Below are 19,475 nucleotides of genomic sequence, written 5' to 3'. Positions count from 1 at the left end.
TACATTTTTAATTCATATTATTGTCTAGGAAACTTTCCCAGAAGTCAGTCAACTGTTCAAGGAGGGCTTTTCAAAAACAACCAATCTCTTATTACACACGGTTCCTTACCTTAAAGGCACTTTGCTTTGAGGGTCAAAATTCAAGTATGAGTCAGTGGCTATACACCAAGTCAATGCCAACATCTAGTCAACTTCAAGCCCTCAATATTATAGAGAATAAGAGGTCCAAGGCAGCCAAGGAAAGTTACGGAGCACCAGGAATTTGTTGAGATAGAAGCAAATGAAGTATGGTCCTAGACCTCAAGCACTTTACAGCTTCCCAAAGATCTTGACCAGCATAGGAAACAGTCAACTCCCCAAAACTTGTTTGTCACAAAGGTTTACCCAACTAATGAAGCTAACCAGAGGGTTAAACTGTGTCTATTTATCTCCAAACTATAAGGCTGCTGAAGAGAAAGCAGACATACGTACTTGATGAAAGCAGCTATTACACCTCTTCCTATTCCAGAGATGGAGGGGCCCAGCACTTTACCAGCCTGCTGCTGGTAAGAGACGTGGTACCCTGGGCCTGTCCCTGGGGAGATGAACACGCCAGTGCAGTGCTTGAAATCTGAATGCCACAGACCAAGTTTTCTTCTCAGGTTCCAGAAAAATATCACCCCTATAACTCCTTCATATACATACATATACATATCACTGCCACCACCTCCACAAAATAAAGCAATAAAGGCAGGCCACAGTAACACCATGGTCCATGATTTTCTTACTCAACTTATAGAGGAAATTCTTTTTTTCTATATATATAGAAAATATATATTATATATGTACATAAAAAAAATATATATATATATATATATATATATATATTTTTTTTTTTTTTTTTTAGTGCCTCGCTCTGTCAGCCAGGCTGGAGTGCAGTGACATGATCATAGCTCACTGCACAGCCTTGAACTCTTGGGCTCAAGCAATCCTCCCACCTCAGCCTCCTGAGTAGCCAGGGCGACAAGCACGCACTACCATGCCTGGCTAATTTTTTAATTTTTTTTACACATGGGGTCTCTTTATGTTGTTCAGGCTGGTCTCAAACTCCCAACCTCAAGCGATCCTCCTGCCTCGGCCTCCCTAAGTGCTGAGATTACAGGCGTGAGCCACCATGCCCAGCCAGGAGAATTTGTTTCTTACATGTCAGCATAAGGTTAGAGAATTCTTACCTTAATTTCTTCCCACAGCTTTATTCTCATTTCTAGACCTTGCTTCTTAATTTCTTTTTCTCTGCGTTGTTTCTTTGCCAATATTTTATCAAGTTTTTTCATCTTCTGAATAGCATCTTGAAGTTGAGAATCTAATTCTTCTAATTTGTGTTCATCTATATTGTGTGGAAAGTAAAAATAAGTCTGAAGTATAGTAAAATTATAAAGTTTTGTTTCGTTCTTACAATTTGTTCTTTCATTCAACAAATATTTATGGCTTATAGTAATAACTACTATACTGGTACCATGTATCTCGATTTACAAGGTGCTTTCACATGTATTTGTTTATATAATTACCTAACAACCCTATGAAATAGACAGTTATCTCTATTTTACAGTTGAGATAACTGGGTCCTTTCAAATAGGTAACAAATTATAGCACTGGACTCAGAAGTGATTCTCATGATTTTAAATCCCAAATTCTTTCTCCTTCATTCTGTTACACTTTCTATGTTCATGACTAAGAAACAGAAAATAAAGAATAAGACAAGAATCCTGTCCTAAAGCTGCTTCAGTCTAACTGAAAGAGAAGGCGTGTACACAAATGGCTACAGTAAAAAGCCGTATGTCTTCAGTGACACAAAGTGGCTGCAACACATAGAAAGAAGAAAAACTCAAACAAGTACTCCATGTAGCTTGTATCTTTTTTCTGTGCTGCTTCCTTCATTCTAATTTCTTGAAGTACCTAAAAAGGTTCTTGAATTGTAGATAATTAGATAATCCATAGTAACTTATTTGAAATTAAGGACACTTTAGAACTTCTGTCATTAACTTATGATTAATGATAATAATAACTAACATTTATAGAGTTACCTGATAGGCACAGTTTTAAGTGCTTTATTTTTAAGCATTATATCATTTAATGCTCATATTAACCCTCTGAGGTGGTATAATCACTGTTCTCATTTTACAAATTAGTAAACTGAAGCTATTTTGTAACTGAGTTACACGTATGTCCAAGGTCATATAACAGGTAAATGCCAGTCAGATTCCACCCAAATCTGTCTGACTGCAGAGCCAAAGCTCTTCGCCTCTTAGCCACAGATGATATTCTCTCTTTTTAAATCTGATGAAAGCTGATAATCCAGCAATGAATGAGCATGAATGCTCAAACAGTAAGTCTCAGCCACCCCAGGATAGATCATTAGAAGTGGCATATTGTGCTAAGTAAGGCCAAATTTATCAACTTTTGAAAACCCAAAGAGTTCAGTGATGTTTCCCTATAATGGACATCACTTCTTCTTCTTTTTTTTTTTTTTTTTTTTTTTTTTGAGAGACAGGATCTCATTCTGTCAGGCTGAAGTGTGGTGGCATGATCATAGCTCACTGCAACCTCGAACTCCTGGGCTCAAGCAATTCTCCCACATCAGCTTCTGAATAGCCAGAGCCAAGACTACAGGCACATGCCAACATACTTGGCTAATTAAAAAGAAAAAAAAAAATTTGTAGAGATGGGGGTCTCACTATGCTGCCCAGGCTGGTTTTAAACTCCTGGGCTTAAGTGATACTCCTGCCTGGGCCTCCCAAATGCTGGGATTACAGGTACGAGCTACTGCTCTTAACTTCCTAATTTCCTTCTAAAGGAAAAAAAGAAAGAGGAAAGCAACTTATCCAAAAAGAATACTGATACTATTAAGAAGGAGGTTCCTGGAATCTTATTGCTTATGTACTTCAAAAGCAACACCTTCTAGTTCTCATTCCCAACTGCCAATCCTAGCATTCTCAGGCTCTGTCAACATAGGTAGTCTATATAGCAGGCATTTTGAAGTAACCCATTCAGTACTAAAACCATATAAACAAATCCAATGTAAACTGTGTCAACAGCTAACCTCAATTATAATATCTTAGATACGGGAAGGGGACAGGGAAGTGCTGGGTAGAAAAAGGTAGGGTCCCTGGTGAGGGCTCTACCCTTGGGCCTGTACCCATGGACCTAAATGAGAACAGGCACTCCTATTTTCACGCCCAAATATTGCATTTTCCAAGACCGCTCTGGCCCACCATGCCCCCATCCTGTGCCCCTATAAACCCGAGACCTTTAGCATACACGACACAAGTGGCTGAGGAATAGAGGAACACACCAGCAGACACCGGCAAACCAGTGACTGCGGAACGATGCAGATGCCAAGGGGAGTTCAGTCAGAGGCAGCTGGAGAAGAGTTCAACCACCGGGCAGCCCGACTCCAGGGGAAGACCACCTTCCCACTCCATCCTCCTTCCAGCTCCCCATCCATCTCACTGACAGCTACCTCTACCACTCAACAAAACCTTGCACTCATCCTCCAAGCCAACATGTGATTCGATTTTTCCAGTATACCAGAGCAAGAACCCAGGATACAAAAAGTCCTCTGCCCCTGTGATAAGGCAGAGGGTCTAACAACTGATTAACACAAGCCGCCGGCAGACAGCAAAGCTGAAAAAGCACACTGTAACACTCCCACTTGGGCTTTGGGAGTTGTAAACATTCACCCTTAGATGCTACTGTGGGGGCAGAGCCCAAAAGCACTCCCCAAGGCCTCTGCACCCCCCTCTAGGCGTTTGAGCAGCAAGGCACTGAAGAAGTGAGCCGCACCCCTGTCACACATCATGCAAGGGGGATAAGGGAACTCTCCCATTTCACTTCGTTTCCTGAAAACCATAATCCTGAGTCACCTGACCTAACAGTGAGAGCTGATCTCATCCCAAACATACTCTAAATCACAGCTCTCAAACTTTTTCTCAGCTCCCCTTTACAGCCTTAAAAATTATTGAGAACCCAGCGGGGCACGGTGGCTCACGCCTGTAATCCCAGCACTTTGGGGGCCAGGGTGGGCGGATCATGAGGTCAGGAGATCAGATCATGCTGGCTAACACAGTGAAACCCCGTCTCTACTAAAAATACAAAAAAAATTAGCCAAGCGTGGTGGCAGGCACCTGTAGTCCCAGCTACTTGGGAGACTGAGGCAGGAGAATGGCATGAACCCAGGAGGCAGAGCTTGCAGTGAGCTGAGATCACACCACTGCACTATAGCCTGGGCGAAAGAGTGAGACTCCGTCTCAAAAAAAAAAAAAAAAAAAATTATTGAGAACCCATAGTAACTTTTCTTATGTGGGTTATAGCTATTGATAATGAACATATTAGAAATCAACACTGAAAAGTACTGTAAATATTTACTTATTAATTCACTTTCAAAAATAAAAAAACATGCTATTACTAATTATGTTAACATAAGTATCACATTTTATGACAAATAACTATATTGTCAAAAAATTAGTGAGAAGAGTGGTATTGTTCAAATTTGCAATATCTGGATGAAGGGAACACAGCTGGATTCTCATATTCTCATAGGAAGACAGTCATTCTATTGTAATCTGTTGTTTTGGCTAAAGTATATGCAGAAAATTTGGCCTCACACAGATATATGGTTAAAAAAGGAAGAAGAAACTTAATAGCCTATTCAGATAATTGGATAGTCTTCTTTGATACTACACCAAAACTTAACAGGGGTGGTTTCTTACAGGTTAACTGTTAAGTGAAGTCTGTAATCAAATCAGTGAGCTTTACGTATTTGTTCCATTAAAATCCCTGAATCTGTATTTCATGTTGAATGGATCTTTTATCCTACATTGATCATTTGGAAAACAGTGGTTAACTAAATTATGCAGACCTTCAACCTGTTAACACATTTCATTACACAAAGGCATCAGTTAATATTGCCACCAGTTTTTATAAGAAAATTCTAAGTATTGGAAAGCTATCAACCTCACAGTGACATATGCAGTTTTCCAAAACTGTAATTTTCACTCGAAAGCTCAAGTTTTACCATTGGCAACAAATACTGTCAGTAGTTATCCTCGAAGTAACATGTTTATTTTCTTAAAAAGAAGTCTACCAAATACCCATCTGAATGATAATTGTCAGTCATTCTTTCAAGTAAAAATGGTGTTCCATTACAAAAGTGGCCAGTTCAGCTCTCAACTCCAACCATCACAAAAGTACTTTTCTTCAACACAACCTTCAAACTTTGGCATACAGCATAATTGCTTTATGTATACTTCCCATTTTGCCCCACAGGATGTTAAGAAGATGCATATTTAAGGGTAAAAATTTCATAAAATTGATAGTTTTTACTGATTCATAGCCAGTGACACTGGCTATTTCTTTTTCCTGTCAGTGCCTGGTTGCAAAGAATACAATGACTACTAGTGCATTTTGGTGCCATTGTCCAGATTCATGATAAAGCACCAGGAATTTTGCTCACCATTCCTTTTATACCATCAGTACAAATGTCAGTATGGTGAACACAAAGGCAAACAGCATCTCAGTATTACTATGAAAACAGCTTTCACCTTGCAGAGCCCCTGCAAGGGTCTCAGGGACACCATCTCCCACCATATCCCCATGGCTCTGCAGACCACTTTTTGAGAAACACTATTCTAATTCAATCTGACTAGAATTAATTTATCACTATAAAAAACGTCATTTTTTAAAAATCCAAATGTTATTGGGTGGGACTATCCCCACAAATTATAGCATATATTTTATTTTACAATTTTAGTCATCAAAAAATCAATAAATTGCATCATAAAATGCAGAAATACTCCCTACTTGATTAATGTATAATGACCCAATATTTTATTAAATAACATATTTTGTTATATTTCTAATACAGGTATATTTAAGGGCTCTTAATATTGTTATAAATAAAAAGTGGTGATTACTTGCTCACAAATAGTGTATGTCTTTTTTGGTTTATTATTTCTACTCAGTTGACAAAAACACAGGTAATACTAACACCTTCAATATGACATTTGTAATTATCATTAACATTTGTAATTATCATTAGCCAATCACCTAGTGATTATCCTACCTGAACACTCAGGGATTATCTGATGTTGAACCAAATCCAGATCTTCATCTGACCCCTCTTCAGCCAATTTTATTTTCTCAGAGCAGCTTTCACGCTTATCATCATTACTAGTTCTTCTGTTCTCTGTATTACTGCTTTCGGAGTGGTCCTCTTTACCAGAGTTCAAGTTGCTTGCAGTATCAACCTAAAAATAATTTCCAAAAAACAGTTTCTGAAAACACTGTATTTTTTAAAACTTTACATTTCTAGAATGTTTTGACACTAATGGAAGCAGATGGAGAATGTACATAAATGCAATACACTAGCATTAAAGTATTCTAGAAATATAACACTCTAATTAAACATAATTTAACTACACAATTCCATGTAATAACATTTGCACCATTCTCCAGCAATCCTTAGCAATAATGGAGAAGAGTCTACATCAGTCCTGAAGGGAACTGCTATCTGCCGGGCTCTGGGATAAGGCACACCGGGCCTGCTCCTTGAGCTTACACTGGGATGGGCAGTTAAAGGTCTAATACGACAGCCACTTGCCACATGTGGCTACAGAACGGTTGAAAAGTGGTTAGTCTGAGTTGAGATGTGCTTTCTAGTGACAGTCTCCTAATCAGAACCCTGTGCTTTGGTCATTTCTTTATTTCTATGATATTCACAGTTTTTCTATTTCATCTTAGTATCCCTTTACATTTTAGCAAAGTTCATTTTGAAAACACCACTTGACACAGTTGTGTTTTCCTAAGAGAACAGAAAAGGACCTCCGTGGCCAGGTGAGGGAAAAGCAGGGATCAGAGACCCTGGGGTTGGTAAACTGTGATGAAAATCACTTCAGAAGTTAACACAGCCCCAGAGAGAGAGACAAGGCCTCCGAGAGAGAATCAGCCCCTTCTCAAAGGAGTACCTTTCCCTTCTCAACAGACAGAATGTCTCCTCCAGCCCATCTGCTCTAAGCCCTCGGTAGGTTTTGTGTTCTCTCTGCACCACATGCTCAACCATCCACCACAATCTGCAGTCCCCTCATGAATCCCCAGGTTGGAACACGGGCAGTGCTGAGAATGAAACTGCCAGGAATGCAGGCCTGCATGGGTATGTCCCTGCCTCAGCCAGGACATAAACCCAGCAGAACTGAGCTGACTCGGTGGTAATAATCACAGCCATCATTTATGGAAGAATTACTATCAGCCATGGCCTGCCTCATTCACTCCTCACAATGACCCTATGGTGTAGGTTTCACTGCCATGAATTAACAGAGCAGAAAACAGACCTAGCCGAAAATGAAACTAGTGAAGGCCCCATTTATAAATAAGCAAAATAGTGTTTACTTTATGTAATCTGGGAGGTGGTTAAACAGGGTTCCCTAATCAAAAACATATTTCTGCCAAAGGCAGAAAAAGCCTGGAATTCCACAATATCCAGTTAATCCTTAAGGCCTTCTGTCCTGTGAAAATGCTAACATTTCTGGGAAAAGCTGCACAAGTTCTGTCCATCATTTATATTGGTATAAATGAACTTAGCAGACCTTCCTCTGAGGCTGGGTTTCACATGGGCGAATAAAGAATACACAAAAGGGAACTAGATGGATAGTATACTTCAGGGTACCCCAAGACCTTTCACACCCATCATCTCATATGATCCTAACTCAGAAAGAGCAGAAGGTAATGAGGCACAAAGGTGAAGCTGGAGAACTAAGCAAATTTCACAAATATTCCCATAGTTTCCCACCCTACTAGCTACCAACTGTCTTCCCCATCCCATTGCCCACTGGCCTCTCTATTCCTAACCCCCTTGCTCTTCTGTCCTGTGGTCTATATGTATGATTTTTCTCTCTTCCTCATTCTTAACACCACATCCCACCTCTATATATATGTGTGGGTGTGTGTGTGTGTATATATATATATCTTTTGGACAGGGTCTCACTCTGTTGCCAAGGCTGGAGTGCAGTGGCGTGATCACGGCTCACTGCAGCCTCAACCTCCTGGGCTCAAGCAATCCTCCCACCTCAGCCTCCCCAACTAGCTGGGACCACAGGTGCATGACACCACACCCAGCTAATTTTTGTATTTTTTAATAGAAATGGGGTTTCACCACATTGCCTAGGCTGGTCTCAAACTCCTGGGCTCAAGCAATCCACCCTCCTTGGCCTCCCAAAGTGCTGAGATTACAGGCGTGAGCCACCGTGCCCAATCTATTTTTATTCTTTGAGATAGAGTCTCGCTCTGTTGACCAGGCTGGAGTGCAGTGTTGTGATCTCAGCTCACTGCAGCCTCCACCTCCCGGATTCAAGCAATTCTCCTGCCTCAGCCTCCCAAGTAGCTGGGATTACAGGCGCCCACCACCACACCCGGCTAATTTTTGTATTTTTAGTAGAGACGGGGCTTCACCATGTTGGCCAGGCTGGTCTCGAACTCCTGGGCTCAAGCAATCCTCCCACCTCGGCCTCCCACAGTGCTGGGGTTACAGACGTGAGCCACCGCGCCCAGCCCCACCTCCATTTTTCATGGCTCCACGTCCCCTACTCCATACCTTTACCTTAATCGCAGGAAACACAAATGCCTCATGAAACCCCTTCCTAATATTTAGATTCCTACTTGAAACCCATGGGATTTTTACACAAATTACAACCACTGGCTCTTTAAAAAAAAAATTAATAAGCAACAACAAGCCAAAATTTTTAGAATGAGAAATATATTATCACTAAACACATGTCACTAAAACACTAATATTTTAAGCTCATTTTCTGCTGTGAAAAAAAATATTCAGTAAGAATTTAATAAAAGACAAATCTGAGCAATAAAACTAACCAACACACCAAGATTTATTATTCAAACAATATGTAAGGTTTTCTAGACATTGAATGATTTGCAATCAGCAGTCAGCATACAATATATTTGTAGCTTTCTTCCCCAATCTAAGGCGAACCTTGCTGATTTTCTATGAACTTGATTAACACAAATCACAACTTTGAAAACTCTGCTTTCAATATAATTGTCAAAGTTCAGACTGGCTAATAAATATTCTAGAGTTTAACCTGTAGCTTAGCAGGTTGAAATAAAATCTGAGTTTACGTGATCACTGATATTCTGGTTTTAATAAGTCTTGAATGAAGTAATATTAATCTGTGTATTAAAACATGTATAAGTATTAATATCATGAAGTTGCTACTTAAAAAAAATTGTCACCCAGAAATAAATAAGCAGGAATACTAATTCTATGCTATTCTAAAATTTGCAATCTGGACAACCTAGTGAGACCCCGTCTCTATTTAAAATTTTTTAAAAAACAAATTAGCCACGTGTATTAACATGCATGAATATCAAATGTACTATGTATGCTAGGATATAAAAGCCAGTGTGAAAAGCTACATACGTATGATTCCATTTATACAACCTTCTGGAAAAGGAAAAAAAAAGGGACAGAGAATAGGCCACTAATGTTAAGGGATTAAGAGTGACATTGGATTATTTACAAAGTAAAAGAATGAAAAAATGTTCTGAGGGATGATGGAACAAACTGTTCTATATCTTGACTGTAATGGTAGTTATATCACTCAATCTGCTTGCCAAAACTGTACACCAAAAAGTGAATTTTATTGTATGTGAATTTTTTAACCAATAACTAAAAGTTAATAGATCAATTGAGATACAATATTAATACATCAGAAGATTTAATATCACAAAGTTAGAAATTCTCCCCAAATTAATCTGTAAAGTGAAAGCAATTTCAATCAAAACCCCAACCGGATTTTTCAGAACTTAAAAAACTGATCTAAAGTACATATAGTCCAGGCGCGGTGGCCTCACGCCTATAATCTCAGCACTCTGGGAGGCTGAGGCATGTGGATCGCCTGAGGTCAGGAGTTCAAGACTAGCCTGGCCAACATGGTGAAATCCCATATCTACCAAAAATAGAAAAATTAAGTGGGTCTATTGGTTTGTGCCTGTAGCCCCAGCTATTCAGGAGGCCGAGACAGGAAAATCACTTGAACCCAGGAGGCAGAGGTTGCAGTGAGCCTAGATCACACCATTGTATTCCGGCCTGGGCAAAATAGTGAGACTCAAAAAAAAAAAAAAAAAAATACATATAGAAGAGCAAAAAGCCAAGGATAGTTAAGACAGTCCTGAAAAAAAAATAATATGGAAAAGCCACTATCAGATATCAGTAATTATTACAAAGCTGTAAGAGTTAACACACCATATAGTAGTGATACAGGACTAGATGAAACAAAACTGCATTTTGTACAAAGTCACTTACAGCTAGGGTTCTGGACATATGTTAGGATAATCTGATTAGATGAACCTGCACAAGATTTAGAAAGCACATGTGAGGTAGAAGCATCTTCCTAAGTTTCTGATAGGAAGCTGGCAGAAAAATATCAAAGGCAGCCATCTCTGCATGTCTAGTCACCAGCTTTGTGGTTCTGAGGGACTTGGGGCAGTGGCGGAAGCAGCAGCAGCAACTTTCTGATCTCTGGATTACAGCTCTGGTGGCGTGACCTAAGAACCCATAATCCAGGGGAAGCCCCCTCCCTCAACTCCCTTTCTTGCTGGTCGTCTGTTGACTTTGAGGTCTTCTGTTGATTTCGAGGAACTAAACTCTTCTTTGCAGTGGGGGAGGTGGAGGGGGAACACAGTCTCACTTTGTCACCTAGGCTGCAGTGCAGTGGCACAATCGTAGCTCACTGCAGCCTTCAACTCCTGAAATCAAGCTATCCTCTTGCCTCAGCCTCCCGAGTAGCTGGGAATACAGGCATGTGCCACCATGTCCCGCTAATTTTTTTAATTTTTTGTAGAGTTAGGGTCTCGTAATGTTGCCCAGGCTTTAACTCTTATATTCAATCCCTTTCTGCTTGAAATACCTAGAGTGCTACTCCTGAACCACATCATGACAGACAAAACTCTAAGAGTTCCATAATGGAGAAGCTAGTCTACAGATTAAAAAAAGAGTATGAATTCATTAACTTGCAAAAATTTTTTTCATTATAATGTTCAAATTATTCATTTCCTAACACCTTAAAAGAAATAAATGAGAAAACTAATGCTTTAAATAAAAAAAAATCAAGTCTAGATATTTTAAGGGAAAAAAAAGGGACAGCTAAAGAAAAAAAAAAAAAGGTCACAGCCAGATAATACCTAATAGGGTTTGGCTCTGTGTCCCCACCCAAATCTCATGTCGAATTGTAATTCCCAGTGTTGGAGGAGGGGCCTGGTGGTAGGCGACTGAATCATTGCTGTTATTGTGATAGCGTTCTCAGGAAATTTGGTTGTTTGAAAGTGTATAGCACCTCCTCCTTCACTTTCTCTCTCTCCTCTGCTCCAGCCATGTAGGATGTGCCAGCTTCCCCTTCACCTTCAGCCATGATTGTAAGTTTCCTGAGGCCTCCCCAGCCATGCTTCCTATACAGCCTGTGGAACCACGCAAACCTCCTTTCTTTATACACTACTCCGTCGCAGGTAGTTATTTTACAGCAATGTGAGAAAGGACTAATACAATATACCTACCAAATATACATCACATGACCTTTACTAAACCATTTTTTTAAAATACTGAACCTTTTTAAGTAAGTGTTTTTAGTCAAAGTCAATGGTGGCATATTAGATGTTAGAATACAAAACTTCCTTATAAAGAAAAAAAGAGTCAATGCACAAGTTTTAACAAAGTACAATGTAGAGAAATAAACTACACTCCAAAAAAAGAAAAGAAAAAAAGGAAAGCGGGAGGGAGGGGAGGAGCAGAGGGAGGAGAGAGAGAGAGGGAAGGAATGGAGTAGAGTTTTTCTCATATTAATCTAGATTAAACCCAAGAAATCTGCAAGTGCTCCCCGAACACACTGTCTAAGAAGAAAATTTAAAATGGGATGTTAAAACCACCTTAGTTTCATCAACTGCTGAGAAGTTAGGGGAAGGAGTTTAAATCTTTTCTAAACAGTAAATTACCTTGCAGGATGCTGGTTCTGTTGAGAGCACCTCCAAAGACGCATTTGAACTTCTGCTCCCAGGGCGTATTCTTGAATTTGAAGCTGGTTTTGAAATTCCATCTAGGTTTCCCTTTATAATATCCATTGAAATCCTGGGACAACAAATAAAATATTTAATACCAAGCAACTTGGATATTTAAATCTTTCATTAGTTAGTGTTAATATCCAATTACTCAGAGGCTTTGTTTTAAAGATTATGTTGCTACTGAAGTCACACTTAAGGGCTCCCCAGCTTCACCAAAAGACATCTTGTGTACACGGATTGTTAAATCTTATGCCACAGTATACATAAAATATACTGCCCAGGATGTTAGATACTGAATATGGCTAAAAGAGAATGCAGAAGTGAATGCCATCTCGGTTGCTTCCTGGGCCTCCAGGAAAAAACACTTCCTGTGTCCCTGGTCTTCCCCGAGGGAACATTCAGGGGCACTGCTGTCTCTCAAGCAAGATCCACTTCATCTTAGTGATTGCTAAGTCCCTCCTGCTACTTTATTTTTTGAAAATGAGTCTCACCCTGTCACCCAGGCTGGATGGGGACAGTGGCGCAATCTTGGCTCCCCGCAACCTCTGCCGCCCAGGTTCAAGCAATTCTCCCTACCTCAGCCTCCCAAGTAGCTGGGATTATAGGAGCCCGCCACCACACCCAGCTTGTGTGTGTGTGTGTGTGTTTGTGTGTGTGTGTGTGTGTGTGTGTGTAAGTAGAGACAGGTGACCTCATGTGATCTGCCGCCTCGGCCTCCCAAAGTCCCCTTGCTACTTTCTTTCAGTTTTGCCTTCATTTTTGTAGCCTTGCCCACTCTAGCTCAGCCTTCTTCCCTCTCAGCTCTGATTTCTTCTCTCCCCTGTGGTGCTGCATTTTCATGGAGTACCTAAGCACTGCTCTCATTTTATCAACTCTCTCCTTCTAAAACCCATAATTCTATTTCTACCCTCTGAAGCAAGAGAACAAAATCTATTTCCCTCATTAGAGGACAGATTTTCATTATCTGGCTACACATTACCAATCTATTTAACTATTTTTCATGTGATATTATCCACAGGCCTCTCACCACCCTGGCTGTTCTATATCTAGTGCTATTTCCGGAAGCAGGAAATACTAGGAGGGGTGGCATAAGCTAGAGACACAGTGAGCGATGCTGCACATTGATCCTTCCAAACCGTGTGGCCTACCAAGACCATTCCAGCTCTGTCCTGTGACACTGGGGCAACACGCATGCTGAGTCAAACGAGAAGAGAGAGAGAATTCCAGCTTTTGCCCTCTCATACTCGGCTTTGCATGTGAATGGGTGCCTTCCAACAAATCCTTTCCTAAATTCCTACCAATTATACACTCAACCATAACAGAATGAAAAAGGCAATTGCTTCTACCCAACAATGTTCTTTTCTTATCCTATGAAATGACTCATCTTTCTTCTGCTTGTTGAACAGCAGAGGTAGGGTCCAGAGAAGCTGTGGACACAGGAGAAAGCACAAATACAAACAACCTGAGGCTTCACCTAGGTACACAGAGCGATGTTATGGCTTGGCTTCCAACTATTCAATGTGCCAAAGCTTATGCTTAAGAGACCAGGAGGTCAGCTCTTCCCATCTCAGCAAATGAAAAAGGCATTGATCTCAACATTATTCAAACTCTGCAAAAGGGTTTGGGCTCACTCAGGAAAGCACTGACATTATTATTGTGGGATGATGAATCACCCTGGCCCCTCACATCACAACCAAAAAGCATAAGTCACCAAAAGGCCAAATGTCTTGTAAACGCCCTAAGCAGCCTGTCAAGGGAGACTTATTGCTGCTTGCAGAGGGAGCAATGAGATGCAAGCATGCGCAGAGCCGCATAATACATGTCAATAAAGGCAGAGGCACAAGGAACCAACAATGACCTGGATCAGCTAAAGGGCTCCACAAATCTTTCATTCTGCTTTAGAAATAGGTCTGTTCTATTAGGTTCACTCCTGAAAATAATAAATTAAATAAAATGCAGTTCCTGAGGTAGGTGGGGATGCAGTAACAGACTATCTTATGAATTTGGCCATCTAGAAAAAGGTATGGATAAAGGGTATTAAAATTGGATCTTACAGATGTATTTAAGCATTTGGAAAGAAATTGTAACTGCCACATAGAAATTCCAGAAGAAAAATAAAGCCCTGTACAAGAAAAAAAGCAATCAAACAATATGTAAATAGTTATAATTATGTAAGCATTGAATGTTGACTTAACCAAATATTATGCCTTAATTATACTGAGCGTACGCAAGAAGGAGTGCACAAAAGGAAGCGAGTAGTAACAGAAATGTAATCTGTTATCATAGGAAATCAAAGAGACTGTCCAGAAATTGATAAAGCCAAACAATAGTTAAATATAATACTTTAATGAAAGTAAAAACTAATTTTATAAGTAATAAAAAATATGAAATCTCCAACAGACTGGAAGGAACATAAATTTATAAACATAAAGATAAATTTCATAATCATAGAATTAATGACTTAGTAAGCATGACACTAAGAGCATAAATCAAAAAGGGAAATAACAGATGTGGCTACATAATAATTAATGCTCTTGAGTCTCAAACATGAAAAAGAACTCTTAAGTGAAATTAAAAGGAACCTGAGAAACTGGGGAAAATAAATGCAACATAGATGACATACAAAAGTTTAATACATTCACATATTTATAGAGCTCTTACCAATCAGTAAGAAAAAAAAATTCTAATAGAAAACTGGGTAAAGATTTTAAAATGAAATGCACATATCAAAAAAACAGAGAAAGACATACAAATTGTCGACAATCCCACTTTAAAAAGTCCAATTTCTCTAATTAAAGGAATATACACAAGGGGACCTGAAAGATGATGACACATCAAGGAAGTAAGAGTAGTGGGTTCTGGATTGGTGGGCTCCTGGATGTTCTTGTACCCTTGCTTATCTTATTTTCTGTTTTGCTATTAACTATATCTTGTATTTATAACTAAAGAATTCATTTATTATAGAAAGATCTCTAGAATGTACTAGAAGGTATTTGAAAATAAATTAAAAATCACCCAATGGCCCACCAACCTGAGCTAAACATTATTGGTACATCTCTTTCCCATTTTTACTCTACGTGTTTTTCAACAAAATTGGACTAACGTGTTTCTCGCCACTACATAATGAGCATTTTCTTATGACATTAAAACACTTCAAAATAGAATCGTATTTACTTCACGATACTTGATTGAATAGACAGATTAGATATATGACCAGATCCTAAATTGTAACAAGTGCCAACTTTTTGTAATATTCATTTCAAATAAGATTAATTTAAAGTTTTTCATACAGGCTTGTGAGAAATGCAATCAACATAGATGAATTAAAGCCAACATGGAGACATATGGCTGCTATAATTTGGTATTTTGAGATGAATAAAAGAATCAAAAGAAAATGAATCCTCCTCTGTTGACTCATTATGAATAGCAAGCCTTTAAAGAGTAGGACTAATTTATTTTCATTATTTTTATGTCTAAAAATTATTTATGTATGGTCAATTTTTTTCCTTTATATATTTGTGTATTGTGTAAGGAATACTTGCCCATGCAGAAAAACATCAAATAATACAGGTGAACATAAAAAATGTTTTAAGTCAAAATTCAGCTTACCCCAAGAATTAGTGTTAATAGAGACTTGCAAGTCTCACTTTTTTAGGCATATGCAAACCTTCTATCCTTTATACCCACCGACTCCTCCCCAATGCAAACACATGCAAACGGCATGGTGCTTTGCAACTTGCTTTTTCACAAATAACAATCTATTTCATATATTTTTCTATATCACCATTTATAGATATACGTCATGCTTTCAAACAACAGCATAATATCCCATACGTGTAGCACTTTTTTAATCAGTTAACTTTGGTGGTATATAGAATATTTGCTATTAAAAGCAATTCTAAAACTTGCTCAAGATGTATCACAGATCTAAAGTAAAACTTAACACTACAAAATTTTCTTTTTGTCATTGCTGTTGTTATTGTATCTGTAGTAAAGACGGGGTTTCACCATGTTGGCCAGGCTGGCCTCGAACCCCTGACCTCAAGTGATCTGCCTGCCTCAGCCTCTCAAACTGCTGGGATTATAGGGGTGAGCCACCAGGCCCGGCCAAAACCATAAAATTTCTAAAAAATACATGTGACTGTGGGTTAGGCAAAAATTTCTTACATACAACATCAAAGGCATGATTCATAAAAGAAAATATTGATAAATTGGAAGGCATCAAAATGTAAAACTTGTACTCTTCAAAAGATGTTAAGACAAGGAAAACAAAACCCAAAGACTAGGAGTCTTTGGGTATCTGACACATATCTAACAAAGGACGCATATCATGAATATATAAACAAGTATCAAGACTCACTAACAAGAAAACAAAGGATTTGGACACACACATCACCCAAGATGATGTATGGATGTCAAAAGAGCACATGAAGAGATGTTCATCATTATTACTTCTCAAAAAAACGAAATAAAAATCACAATGAGACACCACTACACACCTATTTAAATGACAAAAATTAATTTTTTAGAAAACTGACAATACCAAGTGCTGACAAAGTTGGAAGCAACTTTAACACTCATACTGCCAGTGACAATGCAAAATCATCACTCTTCAAAACTGCTTGGCAGTTTCTTACAGATAAACATATACTTACCATATGACTCCACAATCTCATTCATATTTACCCAGGAAACGAAAACATATTCATTCACACACACACACACACACACACACACACACACACAAACTATACATGCATATTTATACCAGTTTCATTAATAACAGCCAACAACTGGAAAGAACCCATCCGAATGTGCCTCAAGTAGGAAATGGATAAAAACACGTAGGAAATGCATAAATATACGACTGTACATCCATACAATGGACTATTGTGTCCAGAATTGGTTCCAGAATTGGTTCCTTCCGGTGGGTTCTTGGTCTCCCTGATTTCAAGAATGAAGCCACGGACCCTTGCCGTGAGTGTTACAGTTCTTAAAGATGTGTGTCCTGAGTTTGTTCCTTCAGCTGTTCAGATGTGTCCAGAGTTTTTCCTCCCGGTGGGTTCGTGGTCTCACTGGCTTTGGGAGTGAAGCTGCAGACCTCCGTGGTGACTGTTACAGCTCATAAAAGCAGTGCGGACCCAAAGAGTGAGCAGCCACAAGATTTACTGCAAAGAGTGAAAGAACAAACCCCCCACAAAGTGAAAAGGGACCCCAGCACGTTGCCGCTGCTGGTTCCAGTGGCCAGCTTTTATTCCCTTATTTGGCCCCACCCACATCCTGCTGATTGGTCCATTTTACAGAGAGCTGATTGGTCCATTTTACAGAGCACTGATTAGTTCATTTTACAGAGAGCTGATTGGTCCGTTTTTAGAGAGTGCTGATTGGTGTGTTTACAAACCTTTAGCTAGACATAGAGTGCTGATTGGTGCATTTTTACAGAGTGCTGATTGGTGCATTTACAATCCTTTAGCTAGACACAGAGCACTGATTGGTGTGTTTACAATCCTTTAGCTAGACAGAAAAGTTCTCCAAGTCCCCAACCAACCCAGAAGCCCAGCCGGCTTCATCTCTCACTATTAGCAACATAAAGGAACAAACAACAGATACACAGAACATGAATGAATAGCAACTGCATGATGCTAAGCTGAAAGAAACCTGATTCAAAAGGCCACAGGGTGTTTGCTTCCATCAATATGACAGTCTGGAATGGGCAAAATTACAGGAACAAAAAACTAAGTGGTTGCCAGCAATAGGGTTAGGGAAGGGGTTAACTACAAAGAGCACTAGGGAATTTGGGGTTCATGACGAAACTTCCATATTCTGATTGTAGTGGCTGGTAATTACATAACTGTATGCATTTGTCAAAACTCATAGAACTTTAGATTAAATGGGTGAGGCTTGCCATAAGTTATACCTCAATTGTAAGTTAATATCTTTGTGCCAATATTTCTTTAGCTATGGTCATACATCCATAAAATAAATTAGAATTGCTGAGTCAAAGAACAATTATGTTTCAAATTTTGGTAGTTCGCCAAATTGTACTCCAAAACGGCTGCACCAAATTACACTACTTCCCCAACAGTGGACTGGGGCCCATCTGATTATGTCAAAGTTGTTTCATCTTCTCCAGTCTGAGAGGTGTAAAAGGTATCTGTGAATTTGGTTTACATTTCTTCACGAGAAAAGTTGAGTCTCTAATCAATTGTTTGCTGTTTGCATCTTTTTATTTTACCTGTGAAATGCCTATTTGCATCCTTTGCCGTTTACGGTCTAGTTTAAATGGCTGGTGATCAGTTATAGATCTTGGTGGGAAGATCTAGATCTCGGGAAAGTGGAAGCCTTGGTTGGTTACAGGTCCTAATGTTAGGTGATTCCTGGAGAAACAGCCTCCGCGGAGGCAGAAGCCCTTGGGGCCCCGCCCCCAATAAGCCCGCCCCCGCCCTCTCATTGGCCATGTCCGCTCTCACTGACAGTCCATCTACGAGCCAAGCGGCCCGATGCACCTCCACCCCGCCCACTCCTCGGCGCACCGCCCCGCGACCGAGCTCCGCCCCCGTCTGCGCGGCCCCTCACCTTCCCGCCGGGCCTCCTCGAGGAACTGGCCGCCGGCAGTCAGAGCGCAGACGGCCGCAGAAGCGCGCCGCCGACACTCGCCGAGCCAGCCACTTCCCCACAGAGAAGAGGGATCTCTCCCGCCACCTCAGCCTCTCTAGTGGTGGAAGAAGCCGCCAGTTCAAAGCCCTCCTGCCTGTAGCACCGCTGTTTCTCTGGCAACTAGATGCGCGACGCTTCCGGTCTCGCGATAGGGGAAAGGGCCGTACCATCCGGAAATGGGACGGGGGCCGGCTGCTGCTGGAGGCCAGCGAGCTGGATGGCGCGGCTGTGTCCCTCCGTCTTCGCGGCCGATCGTGGGGGTGGGGAGCGATTTGTTCGTCTTTAGGTTGGATTCGGAACGGGGACGTCTGAATGCTTGTGTATCTCTGTCCCTCAGGTTGCTGTGATGCCTTACAGGTCAGCTATTCTCTCCGAGCAGTTTCCCCCTCCGCAAAATGGGAACAATAATAATTCTCTTCTCACAAGACTTGTGCAGCTCAAAAAGACCATGTATGTGAAGCTCTAGTAAATTTGGGGTGCTATGGAAATTTTAAAAGTATTAGTTTTGCACAGATTTGGCTACAGTCAAAAAGTTATAATTGCTTGTTGCACCTTCTTTCATTTCGCAGTTTCTCTAATTCTCAGTGCACGAAAATTATTTCCCTACGTCCACAAACTGATTTTCCTCACCTCCAGTGCCATCAGATTTCTCCTGCTTCCCAGCACGTTACCGTTTACAGAGCATTTTCACATTCATGGCTCCTTTGTCCTCATTGTTT

The 19,475-nt window shown here is 40.1% G+C and overlaps 1 protein-coding gene across 3 annotated transcripts in view; it reads right to left on the bottom strand.

Annotated features, from left to right (window-relative positions):
- The window catches only part of FSIP1 (fibrous sheath interacting protein 1), a 188,360-nt gene extending 169,460 nt beyond the window's left edge, over positions 1-18,900 (bottom strand). For 2 of the 3 annotated variants that reach the window (XM_021940414.2, XM_017960512.3), the window contains exons 1-4: positions 18,676-18,900; positions 12,034-12,166; positions 6,101-6,284; positions 1,212-1,366 (exon numbers count right to left, since the gene is read on the bottom strand). In XM_021940414.2, coding sequence (XP_021796106.2) covers positions 1,212-1,366; positions 6,101-6,284; positions 12,034-12,159 — 465 coding nt within the window. In that variant the 5' untranslated portion in view covers positions 12,160-12,166; positions 18,676-18,900. The remainder of the gene's footprint in view (positions 1-1,211; positions 1,367-6,100; positions 6,285-12,033; positions 12,167-18,675) is intronic. The other variant, XM_003900754.5, reaches the window with a different exon arrangement.
- Between the last annotated feature and the right edge of the window lie 575 nt (positions 18,901-19,475).

This window comes from Papio anubis, chromosome 7, assembly GCF_008728515.1.
Source record: "Papio anubis isolate 15944 chromosome 7, Panubis1.0, whole genome shotgun sequence".
In the NCBI taxonomy this organism is placed as follows: domain Eukaryota; kingdom Metazoa; phylum Chordata; class Mammalia; order Primates; family Cercopithecidae; genus Papio; species Papio anubis.
This window is presented reverse-complemented; position numbering and strand designations above follow the sequence as displayed.